The 16123-nt window shown below is 39.4% G+C and overlaps 1 protein-coding gene across 7 annotated transcripts in view; it reads right to left on the bottom strand.

The window, feature by feature from the left end:
- PRKD3 (protein kinase D3) overlaps positions 1-16123 on the bottom strand; it is an 80309-nt gene that overhangs the window by 11229 nt on the left and 52957 nt on the right. For all 7 annotated transcript variants that reach the window (XR_006280466.1, XM_038394280.2, XM_043512279.1 and 4 more), the window contains 6 exons: positions 13789-13912; positions 12087-12164; positions 9552-9828; positions 6164-6216; positions 5318-5390; positions 50-156 (listed from right to left, as the gene is read on the bottom strand). Coding sequence is in view for 6 of the 7 variants with exons in the window: in XM_038394280.2 (XP_038250208.1) it covers positions 50-156; positions 5318-5390; positions 6164-6216; positions 9552-9828; positions 12087-12164; positions 13789-13912 (712 nt within the window). In the remaining variant the exon portion in view is untranslated. The remainder of the gene's footprint in view (positions 1-49; positions 157-5317; positions 5391-6163; positions 6217-9551; positions 9829-12086; positions 12165-13788; positions 13913-16123) is intronic.

Raw genomic sequence — 16123 nt, 5'->3', positions numbered from 1 at the left:
CTTTTCCTTTGAGGGGACACAAAACTCAAATGCAGATTTTATTTTGTACCTGCAGAATGGCAACTTCATTGCGAAGCTGACTTTCCTGTTTTGTAGGGAATCTCATCTTATCAATGACTTTAATAGCCACATCCCTTCCAGTCTTCCTATGTTTTCCTAAAAGAAAAGCAGTACCACCCATCAAACAGCAGAAAATAATTCATTAAAGTTACAGTTGAAAGCTTTCCTCTTTGTGGAAATGGGTACTTTTTTCACAATCATAAATGTTAATACACATCTGAGTTGAAAATTGTAACTGAGATATGAATGTAAGTATGACAGTAAGTACTCTCAATCCTGAAATGCAGGATTTTTCTGCAGCATAAATTTAAAGCGACTGTTGCTTTGCTGTCCAATCTGTGCATTGATACTAAATATATTAGGTGAATTTCACCCCATGCAGATGATCTGCAAAAGACCTATGCACCATTAAGTCTCACATAACCCCATAAAATCCTGGCCTCTTCTATGCTGATGCTCAGGGTGAGATGGGAAAAGGCGTAAGATTCTTCTCTCCTGTTGTCCCAGCAGCCAAAGGATACTTCCACAGTGTGCAGGAATGTGCTAGAAGGTACATCCAGCTAATTCACTGGCTGGCATGTCGTATGCCCAACAGGGTATAGTGTACATGAAGAGGGATACAGTAGCCCCAAGGAGGTGTGCTGCCATCTGAAAGCTCTAAATGACTGGTAGGGAAAACCAGCTGATCCGGGGGGGGGTGTCTCTCTCTCTCTCGCTGTGCTATGTTTCACCTCAATAGAAAACATTATACCCTACACAGACAGGATGTCTCAAATGCTGATCGGCAGCTACCCACCCAGCACCCCCACCCATGCTCAGTTGTTTCCTGTAATATCAGAATTAACCCCTCAATGAAGAGGGCAGGTTAATGAGGTCAGACACAGAAGGACCTTAGTAATCTAACACACATCAATATTAAATCTAGAATGAGATTGTAACAAAAACAAAAGGGAATGTCTGCTCAATAAAAGTGCTGAAAACTGTTTTAGAAAAATGTGTAAAATACACAGAAAAGTCCACAGCTATAATATAAGAGGCACAGAGAATACTACGGTGCACTACTAGACAAATACTACAAGGAGGTCAAACTACTGCTATATAAACAACCTAGCTAGACCTCACCTGGAGTTCTGTATTCAGGACTGGTGGTCATGGCTTAGTAATTGCTCCTGAAGGTTGTTGCATGGAGCAATCAACATAATGTACCTGCCTTAAAGATTTACATGATGAATAAATGGTTAAAAAAAAGGGCTTATTTCCACTGGACAAAATGAAGTAGACTTAGAGAGGCCTGACTGAAGTTCCAAATGGCAACAAAGCAGCCAAACAGACTTCATAATTGAAAAGTAAAAATAATTAGATCAGATTAGAAGAGACTAGCACAATGAAAAGCTTGCAATATATCTTGGGCTGATAGAAGAAGTGGCATAAAGGTTGAAATCCTTCCAAGGATTTTAGGAGATCTATTTTGAGGCATCCAGTATCAATACCAAATAAAACCCGCAGATGACATACAGCAATTCTTAAAATGACATAAATTACAGCCACTTTTAAGGGTTAAATATATATATAAAATTCAAAGGAAGAGGTTCTAGCTCCACTAAACATCAAATTATACCAAAATGCCACAGAAATAAAGTCAACAGTGGACTAGACATATTCCTTCTGGATACTGGACTTGATTAAAGAACCAGGAGACAATATTTGGTTAAGTAAAGAGAACTAGAGCTGTGCTCACACACAGGTGAAAGATTAACATTAAATACTGTATGTGGGTTCAAAATGGCTTTAAACATAGCCTTTGATATGGTATTGCTATCAAATCATACACCAGTAAGAGATCACCCAAATTTCCTCCCTAACTCCACAAAAATGTTAACACCTTTCAAAAATTAAAGGTAATGTGAATAGAGAGGCAAATAGAAATAAAAGCTAGATATCAATACCTCAAAATATATTTGATTTTCAGTATCTAAATGTTCAAAACTTTGTCCTACATTCTGCAAAAAAGCAAAAATTTCTCATATACCTAGAGCATCCTATTGGTTTAATTATTTCTGTGAGAAATTTTCTAAAAATACGGGAACACAAAAATGAAACCAAAAGTATTTTATTCACTATATGTTAACTAGAAGGATATATATCCAAATTTTAAATGAATAAGAATATTCCTATTTATGGTATATCGGTTACCAGATCCAATCTGTGAACTGTTGGCAATAGTGTAGCAGTGCTGATTCCAGGAATCTTGTAAGCAAGAGAAGGTGGATGAGCTAATACCTTTTATTGGACCAACTTCTGTTTGTGAGAGAGACAAGCTTTCGAGCTTACACAGAGCTCTTCTTCTGGAGACAAATAGCTCTGTGTAAGCTCAAAAGCTTGTCTCTTTTCATCAGAAGTTGGCCCAATAAAATATTACCTCACCCAACTTTGTCTCAGCAATAAATAGATCAATGCAGTCAGAACTAAGACTTTGGTTATATTCTCTTTTCTTGCTCTCCCATTTTCTTTGTGATTTTAGTATCTTAAATGTGTTACACCATACATGCATTTTTAAATGGTGGTGTGAACTAAAGAATTTGGACAAATGTTTCATACAAGCATTAAACACATTGGCTAAAAGTAGCATTAAATCAAGGAGTAATTGTTGTAAACATCAAGAGGAGTTTCTATACAAAGGAGAGTAATTCTGGGAGTAGATCAAAAAATGATAAACAGGGAAAACTGTCTAATTCTGTCACAATCTCTCTTTCCCACCCCACACTCTGAATTTAAAAGAGAATCCTTACACAAAATGTCATGTTACCACTTTCCATGGAGTCCAGACACAAAATAAATTTCTGTCAAGAATGGTGTACAGCTACCAGCCCATCAACTTATATCTCCATCACAAAGTTTTCAGTGTAAGAGGATTAATAGCACAACTAATATACAGAAGAATTAAAGTTTCCATGCTTTCTAGACAATGGAGGCAAAATGGAAAGGACGTTTTCTTTCTTTACATTGACTGTTTAATTACTAGTTTCAGAGTAGCAGCTATTAGTCTGTATTCACAAAAGGAAAAGGAGGAGTACTTTGACACCTTAGAGACTAACAAATTTGTCTGAACATAAGCTTTCGTGAGCTACAGCTCACTTCATCGGATGCATTCAGTGGAAAATACAGTGGGGAGATTTATATACATAGAGAACATGAAAAAATGGGTGTTACCACACACACTGTAACCAGAGTGACTACTTAAGGTGAGATATTACCAGCAGGAGAGCCGGTGCGGGGGAACCTTTTGTAGTGATAATCAAGGTGGGCCATTTCCAGCAGTTGACAAGAACGTCTGAGGAACTGTGCGGGGTGGAATAAACACGGGGAAATAGTTTTACTTTGTGTAATGACCCATCTACTCCTGGTCTCTATTCAAGCCTAAGTTAATTGTATCCAGTTTGCAAATTAATTACAATTCAGCAGTCTCTCGTTGGGAGTCTGTTTTTGAAGATTTTTTTGTTGAAGAATTGCACCTTTTAGGTCTGTAATCGAGTGACCAAAGAGATTGAAGTGTTCTCCAACTGGTTTTTGAAGGTTATAATTCTTGACATCTGATTTGTGTCCATTTATTCTTTTACGTAGAGACTGTTCACTTTGACCAATGTACATGGCAGAGGGGCATTGCTGGCACATGATGGCATATATCACATTGGTAGATGTGCAGGTGAACAAGCCTCTGATAGTGCAGCTAATGTGATTAGGCCCTATGATGGTGTCCCCTGAATAGATATGTGGACACAGTTGGCAACAGGCTTTGTTGCAAGGATAGGTTCCTGGGTTAGTGGTTCTGTTGTGTGGTTGCTGGTGAGTATTTGCTTCAGATTGGGGGGCTGTCTGTAAGCAAGGACTGGCCTCTCTCCCAAGATCTGTGAGAATGATGGGTCGTCCTTCAGGATAGGTTTTAGATCCTTGATGATGCGTTGGAGAGGTTTTAATTGGGCGCTGAAGGTGATGGCTTGTGGCATTCTGTTATTTTTTCTTTATTGGGCCTGTCCTGTAGTAGGTGACTTCTGGATACTCTTCTGGCTCTGTCAATCTGTTTCTTCGTTTCAGCAGGTGGGTACTGTAGTTGTAAGAATGCTTGATAGAGATCTTGTAGGTGTTTGTCTCTGTCAGAGGGGTTGGAGCAAATGCAGTTGTATCATAGAGCTTGGCTGTAGACAATGGATCATGTAGTATGGTCTGGATGAAAGCTGGAGGCATGTAGGTAGGAATAGCGGTCAGCAGGTTTCCGGTATAGGGTGGTGTTTATGTGACCATCGCTTATTAGCACCCTAGTGTCCAGGAAGTGGATCTCTTGTGTGGACTGGTCCAGGCTGAGGTTGATGGTGGGATGGAAATTGTTGAAATCATGGTGGAATTCCTCAATGGCTTCTTTTCCCTGGGTCCAGATGATGAAGATGTCATCAATGTAGCGCAAGTAGAGTAGGGGCATTAGGGGACAAGAGCTGAGGAAGCATTGTTCTAAGTCAGCCATAAAAACGTTGGCATACTGTGGGGCCATCGCAGTGCCGCTGATTTGAAGGTATACATTGTCCCCAAATGTGCAATAGTTATGGGCGAGGACAAAGTCACAAAGTTCAGCCACCAGGTTTGCCGTGATATTATCAGGGATACTGTTCCTGATGGCTTGTAGTCCATCTTTGTGTGGAATGTTGTTATAGAGGGCTTCTACATCCATAGTGGCCAGGATGGTGTTTTCAGGAAGATCACCGATGGATTGTAGTTTCCTCAGGAAGTCAGTGGCGTCTCGAAGATAGCTGGGAGTGCTGGTAGCGTAGTAGGGCCTGAGGAGGAAGTCTACATAGCCAGCTCAAATAAATTTGTTAGTCTCTAAGGTGCCACAAGTACTCCTTTTCTTTTTTGTTTAATTACTATTCTTTTGCCTCCTTTCTTGCTTTCTGATAGGTGGAGTCTTAAAAGGTAACAATGATTCTTCTCTGGGAAGAGGAGATATGAAATGGAAGAAAACTAGCAAGACGGTTCAGATGATTTTGTCTGGTTTCCAGAATTTCATTTGCTCATGATTTCACATTACAAACAAATATGTTGTAACTTAAGCATTTTAACATGAAATATTATGGCAGCAGAGCTGTATGTCATTGGGACAACTCAGATATGAGCAATATATGAAACGTGACTGTAGCTAATATACGGACACTAGCCAACTACACCTCCAGCATGAGCACATACATAGCAAAAGTTCACAGTAACTTACCTCCATATACAATGCCAAACTGACCGGAACCTAGGACCTCATCAGCGAAGATCTGATATACAGAGCTGATATCCTATTGCATGAAAGAGATAAGCCGCAAACATTAGGAGCAATCAGAGAACAAATGTCCATTTGGAAATTCAATGGTACTGGCTAAATTATTAATCATGCTTTTAATAAACAGTTTGAAATTAAAGTTGCTTTGGTTATTTAAAACTATGGGGCAGATTCAAAGCTGATGTAAGTTGTCATATCTGCCTCATTGCATTTAACACTATGGTGACAGTAAAGAAAATGAATAATTTTGTACTAACTGATATATACATAACATCCCACTTATTATTCTGAATGTTGGTGAATATCTGCCATCTCATTCTTAAAAATTCCAGAACACACTGTTAGTTCAATCTGTTCTGGGTTCTAATAAAGACAGTCAAACAAAAGATTAAAAACCTGTCTACTAACATTATTTTTCACTCATATCTCCTGCCCTTAAGTAAATAAAAATATAAAAAATTAAGCCAAAGTATTTGGAGCATAATTGCATCACCTACAAATGTAGGTTTCCCATTGTGTGTGCATCATTAATTTGGAAAAAGATATACAAGGGAAGGAACTTTCTCTGAGGAAATTCTAGTCATTGTAATACAAATGATGACACACACTCACCAAAATATCAATTATGTCAATAAGGGAGACTGCTTTTATGTACCTATTGAGAATAGAGAGTTCCATGGCTGTAAAACCTTTAGGTGTTTTCCCTTGACCATTTTATGAGACATTCTTTCTTATTATCAATTGCTTTAAAAGAGTTTGGGTACATAATACTATTTTTGCACGACTCACCACATTCTCCTGGATCTGGCAATTTGAAACCGAGATGCTAAGAGATAATTCCTCTGCAATAAGAAGGAAAATGTAACACTTTAACAGAATTAAAAGTCAAGTTTCCTTACTGGTTAAAAATCATTTAACAGACTTCTAGCAATGTAGCTAGGGTGAAAGGCTGTGCACTGGTGTTCTGCAGGAAAATATATATTCAGACTCCAAAGTCACATGTTGATTTAGACAAACTGGTCTTGGTTTTGTTTTGTGAAGCAATAGTTCAGGATTAGTAAAATGCCAAAACTGATGGGAAAAAGAGGTAAAAAGATTAGAACAATTTGTACAAGGCCAGGAGCTGGAAACTGAAGATGAAAGTAATTTGCCTTCTGCATTGTAAGTTGCAGCAATTCTCTGGTAGTGAAACAGAAAAGTAATCAAGTGACAAAGTAAAACAGATCATTTATCTTAACCAGAAGGAACTGTTAGCTGTCTGCAGAGTTAAGGAACTTATATGCAATTAAGTAGGTAAATATAAGCAACTAAAGTCAAGCAAGATACAGACTAGCATGATAATTTAGAAAATATTGTCTGTATAAATTCTATTCTAAATGTTAGTTTTGTAGATCTGCTGTAGGAGGACATAAATCTGCTAAATTTGAGAGCAAATCTGGAAGGTTGATCAGAGGCCTCTTCAAGTAAAAGAAGCAGACATGCAAGTTGAGAGCACACAAAATTTCTACTGCAAGTCTTCAGCAGAGAACCAACTTAGACATGAAGTTTAGGAGTATAACTTCATAATGTACAAGGCAAGAAGACAGACAATCAGAATGGTCCCTTCTGACCTTAGTATCTATGAATCTATAAAACATAGCAACAATTGCCTTTTCCTTTGTCTTCAGGCTGGAGTCAAGCTTCTCAGTCAAAAGGACAAAGACCAATCTGCCAAGTGAACTTTCAGAGTATGCTGAACAAATCCCTGGACAATATGAATGTCAGGCATGTGCCAAACCAGAAAGAGCCTTGAACTCTAGGAACACAATTCAAGAGCACAAAGAGAAAGCTTGTTGCTTCCTCTCTCATCATCGATGCTCCACCCTCAAAGCAAGGCTCTACAGAACTGGCATGGTAACAAATACCAACTCACTGGGACTAGGTTCCTCTGAACATTGCACCTGAACCAGAATCTCTACAGACATGCATGTCTAATGATTGTCCTCTTCTACTTGAGACTGGTTAGGCCTTAGTTGGGACAAAGTATTCAATTCTGGCCAAGAAACAGTTGAGTTCAAGAAGCGAGAAACAAAAATTGTAAGATTTAGAAAATAACATCAAAATATACATAGCCTAAATTGCAGTAAGGATAAAGTAGGTTAAATGGAAGAGGAACTTTGTAAAATCACCATTATTGGAGATATTTAAGACTTCATGTGACACCCATCTAGAGATGCTTAGAGAGCATGAAATCAGTCCAGTTACCATGCAGGCCGACGGTGATCAACTAATAGCCCCTTCCAGATAAGCTGATTCATGTATAAAAAAATAACAGATCGATAATTCTCCACTGACCACATATCTGAGGAGACTTAAGAGCATAACTTATTCTACCCAATAACATCATTAATTTACATTCAAAGTACTCCCTCAGAAGCTGCCTATATAAGTTAATTAGCAAGACACGGTGGGTGAGGTAAGATCTTTTATTAGACCAACTTCTGTTGGTGAAAGAGAAACTTTTGAGCCACAGAGCTCATCCAATAAAAGATATTACCTAACCCACACCCACCTTGACTTTCTAACATCCAGGGCCCAACACAGCTATAACTATTCTGTATACAATTATATGACATAAAAGTACACTGAATCTACCTCCAGTCTTCTTCCCTCCTACTTTAAGTCAAGCAACTGGGGAGCTCTGCCTTTTAATTTATTAAGACAAAGACCCGGAGAGCCACCCTTTTTGAGGGACAGTAGTGTGTCAGTGATTCATCAATTAAGAGAAGAATCATCTGCAAGCTCCTTACATGCATATAAACCAAAATACTAAATCGACAGCACAGATATGAAAACGGTGCCTAGAAAACAAATTTCTAAGGATTTTTCACGTGATTTGATGGATGTATGTAGTTGTTAAGCTATCTATGTCCCTTTTATAGACAATTTTAATGTCTATAGTCAGACTGATGTTCACTGTAACTAACAAATGCACTGAAATCACTGGTTTCCAGGATATATCATGTTATCAGAAGGATTACAAATAATTACTTTTGGCTTTTTAAATACTAAAAAGGGCTTCTGCCTATTTTAATATCTTAGAGTTAAAGCTGAGAAGATGATAGATAGATATATTTAAAAGAATGATAAAAAAGCTACAGTAACCAATCACATTTCACAGAAACAATTTCTCTCCATAATTAAATACCAATATGGTGTTTGCTAGATATACATCACACTAATTTGAGAGCATATTTTGTTTTCAGAATCTACCTTCACTCATTGATTGAGGGCAGCATCTGAGTGTCATTCTGCTATCAGTATCATTACCCACACAGAATAGGTAGGGATTTGATATTGTCAGAGGTAAATTAATTTATCCCAGGATTCCCTGCAAATTTAGTGACACAACAATAGGCGGATGAAGGAGCAGGTGGGTCCCAGCAGTGGACAACATTGAGGGAGAACTCAAGTGTGGAGGCATAAGCCTGAGCAGGGTGACAGTATGAATGCTGTTGCCAACAGGCTCTAAGGAGGCACTTGGAGAGAATGACCTGGAATATCTGGTGTTCAGTACACCAGGGATAGTGAATCTGATGCTCTGTGTGAAGAAGGGTGAGGAAGGAAGGGTGGTGCCTTTCTTCTGCCTTTTTACAACTTCAGTGCAGCAGGAGTTCATCCCACCACTGGCAGTATTTACATCCCATTATCGGCTCTCTTCCTTGTTCTTACAGCTAGGGTATAACTACAAAGAGGCATTACAGATGTGAAAGGGATGAGGGGGACAGTAACACAAAGTATATGAAATCTCACAAACTTAAAGAAATTTCACTTACAGTAACAACCCATTTTTTTTTAAAGTTTATATTAAAAGAAGTACTTTAGTCATGATCTGTATTAAATGCATCAGCCACGTGTGACTTTTACAGTCCTACAATAAAGGTTTTGTAATATGCATCCATGATAGAAATGACAACAGATTCTTAACTACTGTTTGGTGCTACAACAGGTAGAAAAGGTTTCTTTTCACAATTAAAATAAAATTCCACGTGTCTAAAAATTAAGTAAGGCCCCAATTCAACAAAGCATTTACAGGAATACTTCACTTTAAATACATGATTAAATGCTTTACTGAACTGGAGCCTAAATCAGTAACAGCTTCAGTATATGAACAACAGTGCACTGTTTGCCTGCTTACTGTGATCTTTTCCTTGTCCTGCTGCAGTGCACACGCTAGCTTGAGGAGTGACTGGCATCAAAGCCTGACGGATGGCTTTCTCCCAGCTTTGAGCTACGTCAAGTCCAACTCCAGTGGCAGCAAGAACAGGATTGTGATGGCTGTTGCCATTATTTTCGCCAACAAAGTATACCATGGTGTCAGTGATGATCTCAAAACAGTGTGGGTTGCTGCCCTGCACCATGTTTGAGAAATCTCGAGGCTGATTCACCTGGAGAATTTCTGAAAGTGGAATCTCCTGAAGAAAAATATGAAATATTAAAAAAATTGAAAACGTACATGTAGCTATAACATACTGGAATTTCTTTCTTCAAGTTAAGAGTCACTACAGTTACTGAACTGGATGTTCTGGTAATGTCAAACTTCATATTGCTACGAACTCCACAATTTTCCCAAACTGCTATGTACAAGCCCAGAGAGATTTCCAACATTGTTGCTCATCTCCATACATATTTAGGGCCCAATCCAGTACTCTCAAGTCAAACAGAAACATCATTAACTTAAATGGGAGCACAGCTTAAGTAAACATCATGGGATCAGGTTTTTAGTAATAGGACTTTGTTTTATTTTTTTAAATAGCGGTATTATTTGTATTTGGGCTAGGACCTCATTGCATTAGGTGCCAAATATACACACACGCACACACTCTTTTTATGAAGAGTTTACAGCTCAGAGAAGATACAAGTGAGCATGACCAAAAACAAGAAGGAATAGGAGACAAAGGACAAGGGCAACAGTGCTAAGAATATGTGGTTACCTAAGCAAGTTACATGCATTATTACAAAAAAACTAAAGAATTCCCTTCTATATAAATATTAGACAATCCCACTGGCATTCTACTTTGCCATTATCAGCTGGCAAATTACCATACGACCCTTGCAGAAATGAGACTTGGAGAGAGATTTGAAGAAAGAGGGTTGTAAGTTTATGGACAAGTTAGGGGAGAGCATTCCATGCGCGTGGGAAAGTGCGTACAAAGACACTTATAAAAAAGTGGACAAGCAGGGGAACTAGGCTGGCATTGTAGTGAGAGGAGAAGGTCACTCAATAAGAGGCAAGAGCAGATAAGCAGGAAGGACAAAATTGTGAAGGGTTTTAAAGGTGAGGACAAAAAGCCTTCAAATAGTAGAAAAGTAAAAGTAAGTGGAGGGATTTAATGAGGTAGTAACATGATGTGAGCAACAAGTGAAGAAAATGTTAACAGTTGTGTTTTGAATGGACTGGAATGGGGCAATTTGAGCATCAGGGAGGTCTCAGAGGAGAAGATTGCATTGTTCCAGATAGGAAGGAGGAGGACCTGGACAAGAATTTTAGCTGTATGCACAGAGCAAGCTGGATCTTAGAGATGTTATGGAGGAAGAAACTGCAAGATTTGGACACAGCCTGAATGTGCTCAGCAAGAGGGGGAAAAAAAATCTCTGCTTAAATTACCAACACATTTTGAGCATTTTGCTACAAAATGTATTACCATATTAATAACCTGCTAGAATTATTGGAAAGCCTTGACTACATACTGATTGGGCTGCACAGCAAGATGAGAATAAAGAAATGCATTTAACTGATCTTGGTTAATTACTCCTCAGAGAACAACTTCAAGTTTTATCTTAGGAACTTAAAAGTAAATACAGGAGCCCATGTGAACATTTACAGTCAACATGTATAGTAAGAGAAGACCCCAGCTTTTAATAAAGCCATCTGTCAGAAGTGATTGAGCTGACAAGTTACAGAAATAAGAGCAGGTGACTGAAGTAATATGGAATGAAAAATCCCTTAATAAAGTTGATCATCCATGTTAAACTCCTTGTCAAGGCCCCGAGACTTTCATAGTTATTTATTTACCAATACCTTTTACAAAAAAAATTTTTCCAGTGCATTCTCTTTCTAAAATCTGACAAGTCGTATCAGCTTAATCTGCAGCATGGGAGGTTTAGGTTATGTATTAGGAAGAACTTTTTAACTATAAAGATAGTTAAGCACCAGAATAATCTTCCCAAGGAGGTTGTGGAATGTCTGGAGGTTTTTAAGAACAGGTTACACCAACACCTGTCAGGGATGGTCTAGGTATATTTGATCTTGCCTCAACACAGGGACCTGGACTAGATGACCTCTCAAGGTCCCTTACAGCCCTACATTGCTGTGATTCTAAGCTATAGCTAGAATGGTGTATCACCAGTTAGCCAAACTATCCAATAACTGCTAAGAAACTTCATATACTAAGCTAACACACCTTTAAATAACAGTTTAAATATTTTTTAAAGTGAGAGACATTTAGTTCAGGTGATTAAGCAGAGGAATGGGAAGCATGAGCTCCTAAGGTTCTAGTCCTAGCTCTTCCTGTCCGGTGCCTTTGGCAAATCACAACCTTTCTGCCTCAGCTTTGATCTATAAAACAGGGATAATATTTATCATTCTATCTCAAAGGTTTGTTGAGAATAAACTGGATGTTTGTAAAGTAACAAGTAAAGTGCTATACAACTGCTGAGTATTATTACTTACCTTGTAATATTTTGTTCCAGATTCATTTTGAAATAGCGTAAGACATTTACTATCCAGTCTCCAGTAATGTCTCTTTCTCTACAAGACATACCACAGAGTATCAGGCACAAACAAAACAAAACTGCTAAAACTTCAGTTTCCAGACATCTAATGTACAGAATGGTTTTATGGTACACATGATACTGCACGCATCAGGCTACCGCTGCTAGAGTTTTCAGTTTACAATGGATGCATGAAGCAGTATGTACTTTGGGATACATACGCCAATTTTTAAAACTCAAGAACAGATGCATTCCACAAACTAGAAAGAATGATTACTAACTCTACGGTAACTGTGGTTCTTTTCGAAGTGTTGTCCACATGGATTCCACTCATTGTGCATGTGCTCCATGCAGGTAAGATCAGATTCTTTTGGCTAGCAGTGTCTGCGGGGGCCACACCTGCATCCTAGATGTTCTTACACTGCTCCCACCCAAGGGTATTAAGGGCTGAGAAAGCCCAACCATCCCTCAGTTCCTTTGCCAATACAGAATCCCAGAGGAGGACACTGCAATAGTGGGGAAGGAGGATGGTTCATTGAATCCATGTGGATGACACATCTTAAAGAACCACAGTTAGTGTATGGTGAGTAACTGTTCTCTCTGAGTGATTGTCCACCTGCATTCCATTCTTGGTGACTAACAAAAAGCTGTTTATTTGCTTGGAGGTGGGTACCAGGAGTCCTACTTAAAAAAATGATTGCAGGATAGCCAATCTGGAAGCCTCTAGCAAAGAGTAGTGTCTTGCAAAGTATGGATAGAGCTCCCTAAAATTTCAAGTACTAAGACATTCCTCAAACAGACAGCAGAGGCTGCCTGGTCTTTAGTGGATGAGTGCTAATGTGGAATCTAAACTTGACTAGCCCATAACTGTTTTTATAAAATTGAAAACCCACTTAGCCAACCTTGGTGAGAATACAAGTCGTCCACTAACTCTTATCAGCAAACACCATGGATAGTCCGGGTATTTTACTGAATGATTTTTTCTTGTTGATGTAAAAATATAGTGTCTTTACTACGACACCTGAGTTAAGGTTAGCTTTCCCAAGAGTTGGGCGAGATTTGAGGGGGGAAAAAACTGGGAGGTGAATGAATTGGTTGGAACTCTGAGACAACCTTGGGGAGAAACATGGAGACTGATCCCCATCATCTTGAAACAAGGAGAACATATCATGAGTGCCAGACTTTCCTCTACCCTTTGAACTGATGTAAGGACTACTACAAAAGCAAACTTCATCAACAGGTGGCACAGGGAAAAGGTTGCTAAGGGCCCATCAACTCTGCTAACAGTATACTGAGGTTCAAAAGGGGGAAACTGGGGAAAAAACATGAAGCCCTTAAGGAATCTTGCCACTGTAGGATGGGAAAATGCAATCTGGCCCCATATAAGAGAAAGATACGTAGATGTTGCTGCTAAATACATCCTTATGGAGTTGATAGAAAGCCTAGATAATTTCAGGGCTAGCAAACAGGGAATTGAGTCTTGCTAGATTTGCTTAGTCATATCGTTACTGTATACATCTAAATATATTCAAATTAAATTCTAAACAAGGACATCAATATATTTTTAAACCAGGTTTTTAAACAAAAGGGAAATTAATTTATTGATTTAAACAAGTAACCCTTAAAATAAAATAGATATATGAAGAAACAAAGTTACTAACCAGGTTGTCTCTGCTGGTATAGTGAACCATCCATCCTTCCTTCACCATTGTACTGCTCTTCCTCTTTGTGTGCTTGATTGACTGTACAACTCTCATTAGTGGAATATTATTGCTTGTTGATGGACTAAATTTTAAAAAAGGTTATAATTTAATCAGAAACCATTAATTTAATCAGAAACCATTAAGATTTAACAATTATACCAGTACTACACTGTGTTTTCAGGTTTCAGAGTAGCAGCCGTGTTAGTCTGTATTCGCAAAAAGAAAAGGAGTACTTGTGGCACCTTAGAGACTAACAAATTTATTAGAGCATAAGCTTTCGTGAGCTACAGCTCACTTCATCGGATGCATTCCGATGTGTGTTTTCAGGAACAGACATCTTTTCTTACCTATAATTGCTATTTCTTTGATTGACAAGGTCAGCTTCTAAATAAGTTGAAAGAAAAGGAGTACCCGTGGCACCTTAGAGACTAACAAATTTATTAGAGATTTCTCCTCTGCTTTTTCCACCAAATGCATCTGATGAAGTGAGCTGTAGCTCACGAAAGCTTATGCTCTAATAAATTTGTTAGTCTCTAAGGTGCCACGGGTACTCCTTTTCTTTTTGCGAATACAGACTAACACGGCTGCTACTCTGAAACCTGTCATTAAATAAGTTGAATGTCACTAACATAATGTGCATCCAGTTGAATAGCAGGATTTTTCAGCTGCAACACGTTGTCACAAGGCTCCTACTAGCTTCCCCAGTACAAATGCCAAAGCATTTACAACAGAGTGATATGTTTACAAAATTGAAGATAAGATATGCCTAGTTGGAATTAGAATGACTAGAGAAATAATGCCATCTCACTAAAGATTAACTGAAGTGCTCATTTTTTTCCTCCAACAATCAGAAAATAGTATCACTAATGCCTATGTACTGTTATTCTTTTCCACTGATTACGCTATTCCATAATATTGCTATTCCACTGATCATCTGTGTCTGTACACATGTGACATAAGCTGTCCATCTGGCTAGAAATGGACTTTCTTCATTTGAGCCATGCCTGCACTAAACAATTTTACCGAAAAAAAAAAATATCCCACTAGTGTTAGCTCAAGTGCAGACAAGGCTCTGGCTGCTTCTAACATTTTTAACATGAATTAATTAAATCTGCAGGTTTATCCAATTTTGTGGGTAAAAATCACCAATGTCCTGTCCAGAAAGTGGTGGTAGCACTGGTAGGAATAGTTTGCAAACATGGCGTCAGAGAATCCAGCTGACACTTTTCGAAGTAATAAAGAAATTTTTAAAAATTACATAATAAAATAAAGTAAACTAACCCAAACTGGATAATGATTGTCCTATTCAAGACCAAGAAGATATTTAATTCTAATCAAATCAGATACCAAATTCTTCCTCTCAAACTGTCAATACCCTCCACTTTATGTAAATAAAGACAATTGGTATACAAGCTGTACACAGAGAAATCAACACTCACATCAAAATCTAAACTACAAAAACTAAAATATCATCTCCTTTAGCCCAGCTCACAAGGAACTAAAACACCAGGGCTAAAACCATTTAGATCTATTTACAGTAGGAATGAATTTGGTCCAAGGTCAGTAGCATAAAATAGGCATGAAGATCTTGGTCAGCAAGGCATTTTCCATTGACCAATCCAGGGGTCTCAAACTCAAAACACCACAAGGGCCACATGAGGACTAGTGTATTGGCTCGAGGGCCAGATCACTGACACCCCCCCCCGCCCGGCTGCCCCCACTCCACCCCTTCCATGAGGCCCCACACTTTACCCGCCCCCATTCCCACCCCTTCCCCATAGACCCCACCCCAACTCTGCCCCCTCCCTGCCCCCAGGGGGTGCAGGGTGCTCAGGGCAGGGGGTTGGGGTGCAGGAGGGGTACCCCAGGGTGCAGGCTCCAGCCCAGCACTGCTTACCTAGAATGACTCCGGGGTGGCAGCAGTGTGCACCAGGGCCAGGGAAGGCTCCCTGCCTGCCTACCCAGGCCCCAGCCCTGCGCCGCTCTGTTCCGGGAAGCAGCCAGAACCACGTCCCTGCTGCCCCTGGGGGAGGAGGGTCATAGGGCTCCGTGCACTGCTTTTGCCGCTCCTCCAGGTACCTCCCCCAAAGCTCCCATTGGCTGCAGTTCCCCATTCCTGGCCAAAGGGGAGCTGTGGGGGGTGGTGCCTGGAAACAATGCACTGAGCCCTCTGCACCCCCCCATCCCCACCCCGGTGGTGCCAGGAGTAGGGACGTGGTGCAGCGTGGGGCTCGTGGCACCAGGGGGCGCAATCTCAACCACAGGCTGTTTGCTCACCCCTGGCCCAGAGGTG

Source organism: Dermochelys coriacea, chromosome 3 (genome assembly GCF_009764565.3).
Source record: "Dermochelys coriacea isolate rDerCor1 chromosome 3, rDerCor1.pri.v4, whole genome shotgun sequence".
NCBI classification, from domain to species: Eukaryota; Metazoa; Chordata; order Testudines; family Dermochelyidae; genus Dermochelys; species Dermochelys coriacea.
The sequence above is the reverse complement of the archived record's forward strand: the minus strand, read 5'-3'. Positions and strand labels throughout refer to the sequence as shown.